Source organism: Clytia hemisphaerica, unplaced genomic scaffold, assembly GCF_902728285.1.
Source record: "Clytia hemisphaerica strain Z4C2 unplaced genomic scaffold, Clytia hemisphaerica genome assembly, whole genome shotgun sequence".
Taxonomy (NCBI): domain Eukaryota; kingdom Metazoa; phylum Cnidaria; class Hydrozoa; order Leptothecata; family Clytiidae; genus Clytia; species Clytia hemisphaerica.
Genome location: NW_027103587.1, coordinates 261073 through 266506, shown reverse-complemented (window position 1 = coordinate 266506; position 5434 = coordinate 261073). Strand labels below are relative to the sequence as shown.

Sequence of the window (5434 nt, the reverse complement as noted above, 5' to 3'; positions counted from 1 at the left end):
TTTTTAGCGTAAGTCAGTTCAATGTTCTTGAAATTTGTAGGAACAGCTTTGTGTCTGTCGATTATCAAATAATAATGGAATCATTTCACGATAAACTCTAGCCTGGGAATCCAAGCGTTAAACTTTTTTCACAGTCTAGTTTATGATATTTTTGCTGCTGGTTTAACGCTTGGTGCAGGTAACTCGCCTGCAGGGAGATTTTTCCCTGCAATGCAGGTTCGGCCTGATTGGCCAGCTTTCGGCGTATTACTTAGCAGTACTTTCGCGCATTTTGATTATTTCGATGCGCGCGCATAATTTATGGAAAAAGCTGACTCTGCAGAAAAAAGGAAAACAAATGAAAATGAAAACATAGATTCATTTCGAAACAAAATGGCTGTTGACTGGATGTCTAAATACATGTGGCTGATGTTTTGATGTGGTTTTTAGTAGTTTTGAAAGTCTTTAGAGCTTGTGAAAGAGTTTTTATGGTAAGTTGATTATGTGTGTTTGCCTGGGTTTCCAAAGTTCAGCAAGCCTGTCAACAAGGGTTCACACACAGACTGTTTATAACATTCTGTGTCAGACTAATCTACCTGCACCAAGCTCTATAATTTTAGAACTTTGTGAGGTGAGGTATTTTTTGTTTTTTCTAGAATTATGAGCTTGGATTCCCAGGCTAGATAAACTCTTATAAATACTTAAGGGTTTAGATGGACATTACGTTAAAGGAACTAATTTTCGCGATCGAAAAAAAATTGAAAAAATTGCATTTCGCGGGAGCTAATTTTCGCGGGAGCTAATTTTCGCGGTTTCGCCCATTTTCGGAGAAATTTCTTTCATTTTCTTAGGGATTTGTGAGAATTTCTGGAAAAATTAGAAAAAAATTGTATTTCACGGGTTCTAATTTTCGCGGATTTGGAGAAAAACCACGAAAAAAGCGAAAATAAGTTCCCGCGAAACTTAGGGGAGGTTTACTCGGTAGCACGCTGTTTTACCAAAAGTTCTTTCACCATCGTAAAGGAAACTCATTATTGGGAAAAAAATATTAACAAAACATTGATACGTTTTTGCTAGTCATAAATTTGCAAAGTGGATCGACTGTGATCGACTTTGAAAAAACCAAGAAATTTTGGAACAATTTTAAAAGATTTCTACGAAAAAACTCTTACATCAACCTTATTTTCTTAACCCTCTCTTTTTAACCATCCCTCATGATGAAGTTGACACATATACTTTTAGCTTTCGTATAATATATATTTTGGGGACCAAGCCCTCTCTCTTAATCTACTCTATAAGAACAAAAGATAAAATATGTTAGTAACAATATCGACATTCATACTAGTTTCTTGAATGTTTGATATAAAAAATACTAACTCTAAAAACTAGAAAATAAAAAGAAATGTAAACAGTAGGATAAAAATGTGAAAAATAAAAACTAACAAAAACTATAAAAGTAAAGGCATGATCCCAACCATTGAAGGATCTTCCTTTTTTCTTTTTTTAATGTTCAAAATGAATCATGACCATGTAATAAAATGATCAATGTCTATGGTGATGTAACAACTGTTACGTGAGACATGTTTAATCAACATGAGTTAAGGTCTTTTATTGTATCACGATCAACAATGTTAATGGACAACGAGAATTTCAACATTCGTTGTAAAGAAAATGTCATAATGTTAATAGAAAATAGCGAGAATTCGAACATTCGCTGTCACTAAAAAATCATCACCAATAAAAATAACAACATTTTGTGTATAAAGTCTCATCATTCAATCCAGGTGACCTGTTTGGATAACACGGAGAAGGTCATTCGATTGGGCACCTTTTTTCGTCAAGCAGTTTGCCAGCTGTTTTGATCCTGGACACCAGCGAACGTCGGCTTCATGCTTTTGAATAGATTCCTTGATGGCACCAATATCAATACGTAATCTCTTGTCATCAACTAGCTTTGTGGAGTTTATGGCTTCAATGAGGCTTTTACTGTCGGTGTAAGCCTTGATGTTGATTGCACAATTTTTGCCAAATAGCTCCTGTATCATAGATTGGTGATATAAACCATCCTCGAGTCCTTCTTGTAAGCTCAATGCTTCTGCTGCCAAGGAAGAACGTACCACACGTTTGATCTTGTTGCAACTCCACGAGAGCGATGCACAACGTCGGTTTTCTCCAGTGAGAAAGACAATATGACCAGACGTACTGTTCACACCATTGAGGTTAGCATGTGCAGCATCTGAAAACACTGTGATACCCCAGGATCCTGGGTGACCAAGGGTTGGAAACATCACTTCACAGGAACTCTCTTTCAGTTTTCTGATACATCTCTTTAGTTGTATTAGATCGTTGACTGTTGTATCATTAAATTTTGTACTGAAATAGACAACGTGGAAGGCGAAGTCTGGTCTTGGTCCTTGAACAGCCCAATTAAGTTTGCCAACCAAAGCTCTGAATGTTGTTGTTTCTTCAGGAGTTAACTTTTCACATTTTTGAGACATTCGTTCTGGTGATATTTCAACATCTGGTAAACTTTGAACATAATCATTTTGGGAGATAGTGATGCCATCTGATGTTTGAGTCAGGTGAAAACCAACATAGTTGAATGTTTCTTCTTCACATCTTCCAGCATGAAATCTTTGGTGAGTGGTTTGAGTGGTTTGATAATGTCCGTCTCAAATCGATTGTTTCCAGCATGGAGAAAATCATCAACATGGCACACAATGAATCCTTGGAGAGAATCGTTTAACTTGTAGTAGAAAACTGCTGGATCCAAAATTCATTGTATACATCCGTGCTTTGTTAACTCATCTGCAACACTTGCGTAGAATTGTCGGGCTGCGTCGTTTAACCCATAGAGACACTTCTGTAGTTTCCAAAGTTTTCCTTTCAACTCAGTTTCTTTTGGAGGAGACACATGTATTTCCCTTGAGATTGTTTTTCCTTGCAAAAATGCAGATTTGATATCAGTTGTCTTGACATCCCAATTCGTGTTTGGCGCAATTGCCAGAAATGTTCGCAGGACATTCTTTGAAACTGTGGGTGAGTCTGTCCTTTCTTTGAATGATTCCTCATAGCCTCTTGCAACAAGACGTGCTCGGACACCACCATTCTTCTCCCATAACACCCATGTTGTTGATATACGAAATTGACCTTCGTCTTTAACTACTGAAAAGGTATTGAATTGTTTGAGCTTCTCAATCTCCTCCAGCTCTGCTCGTTCACAGTCAGGTGTTTGTTGTTGATTCTTTGGTATGATAACAATAGTGACTTCTTCAGGAGCATCAGGAATTTGCTTCCACTCACATTTTTCTAAATCAATAGCCATCGGAGATTGGTCTTCTGAGCTTTCCAGGTTGAACCAGCTTTTGAACTTCCCATTGGCTTTACCAGCACGACTTATTACCTTTGCAGACTGCCACTCTGAGGATTGCTTGATTGAGATGGTTTCGTCCTTCTTTGGAAACGTCTGGTTCTTTGCTGTCTGTTTTGTTCTTGATGTGGATGTTTCTAAGGATGAGTCTTTAAATTTCACAGTTTGACCTGTTGAATCTTTTGGTGATGGAGCTGTTATTGATGAATTTCTCGATGAACGTTTGGATGTAGAATCTTTAGGTGAAGCTTTGGAAGAGATGATAGGCGATTGTTGAGATGATGTGGCTTCTTTCTGGAATGATGATTGAACTGAGATTGCATCATTAACTGTTGGAGACGCAGATAATGACGGTCCCCGTCTTGTTGTTGGTGTTGCTGGTCTTTTTGATTCGTCTGGATTTGGTGGATCGTTATCACCTCTGGCGGTTCTTTTATTGATACTAACATATTCCTCAGTGAATGTTTTTGATCTGGATCCATCATGTTTTGACAAAACTTCAACCAAGGGTTTATGATTGATTGGTGTCTGTATTGGCTGCTCAAATTCTTCTCCACGCGATTTGGCATTGTTTTCCATTGGTGTGAGTGTTGGATCCTCTGGTGCTTTTATGAGACGATTTGGAGAAACACGAACCATTATTCCTCCGTGACGAATAAATATCACTTTGCCATCTTGAAACACCACTTTGGCTGGGCCAAGCCATTTCTTTGAACCTTCACGCATGTAGAACACTCGATCGCCATTGTTGAAGATCTGCTCAGATACTCGGATCTTGCTGTAGAGAGCACAGTCGAATACGCTCACTGGATTCAGATTCAATAAATACTTTTCTTGATGCATGTAAAGCATTTAGGTGAGTAGCAAGGGTTTCAGATGTTGTGCCTTGCAAAGCCGCAATGTTGTCTGTCATAACATTTGGTACGTTGGGATTCTTGCCAAAGACAAGCTGGTAACTGCTGAATCCATGCCACATTTGCAAACTATTTCGTGATGTGTTTGCCCATGCTAGAAGAACGTCAATTGGTGTTCGTGGACATTGTTCTTTCAACTTGAGAAGCATGATGTCAGTAATTGCATGATTCCTTTCACACAAACCATTTTGAAATGGACTCTCTGCAGCTGTTGTAATTGTTTGGATGTTCAAGATGCTAGACACTTCTCTGATTTCATCAGCATTGAATTCACGTCCATTGTCTGTAACGATACTTGACATAATGCCATATCCTGCACCACACCAGTGCAGCATGATGTTGTCGATGACTTCTGTTGGCTTCTTACGAGAGATGAACTTTGACACTGTGAGACGAGACCACATGTCTATCATGTGGAGAATCCATTTATCTCCCCACTTCTTTAAGTCGAGGGCAACTTTGTCATTGAATTGGGCTGCTAATGGCAACGCAACGGCTGGTCGTGGAGGGGTTGTAGGATACATCTTGCACAGCTCACATCTTTGGTGGATTTCCAGAAGCAGGGGTTAAATTCGTCTGACCAACTTTGGAATCTTTGAGAAGGGATATCAGCTTCACCATCGATGGATGCGCAAATTGTCTGTGCAGCTTCAGTAAAACTTTGTATCTGTCACTATCTTCCAGTTCTGCAAATTTTGACTGCAAACACTTGAGAAACATCAAATTCTTTGGCAATTGAGACGCAGTAGTGTCCTGATGATGTATGATTTAAGGATACAACTTTGCCAAAGATCTCAGCTGAGTCGTTGACCAGATCGAGGATGATACCTGCTTTCTTCATTGCTTTGATGGACAGCAGAAGAGGGATGTCAGAATCGACAACGTCAGTAACGATTGTTATCTCTTTCCCAGCAAGATACACAGGGATTTCGTAACAGGCAATTGAGGAAAGAACTTCACCACCGCCAAACTTGAACAGTCTGCCTCCAGTGAACTGCTTGATTTTCTTCTTCTCCTCTTCATTGAGCATTTGAGTATAGTTCTGAAACCAGGATGTTCCACAAACTGTGCTCGAACAAGCACAGTCAAGCACGGCACAAGTGCATTATCTGGTTTGGATGTATCTGCTCCAGTATAGAGACAGAATTCTTGCGAATTGTTTTTGTTAGTT

The 5434-nt window shown here is 39.1% G+C and overlaps 1 protein-coding gene across 1 annotated transcript; it reads right to left on the bottom strand.

The window, feature by feature from the left end:
* Nucleotides 1-4109: 4109 nt before the first annotated feature.
* Nucleotides 4110-4787, bottom strand: LOC136801468 (uncharacterized). The gene has a single exon (XM_067058113.1). It carries the CDS (start codon nt 4785-4787, stop codon nt 4110-4112), a length of 678 nt encoding a protein of 225 aa, XP_066914214.1.
* Nucleotides 4788-5434: the final 647 nt, after the last annotated feature.

What these genes read in the sequence shown, in the direction of transcription:
- LOC136801468 (XM_067058113.1), bottom strand. Translation starts at nt 4,787, where the DNA reads ATGTATCCTACAACCCCTCCACGACCAGCCGTTGCGTTGCCATTAGCA.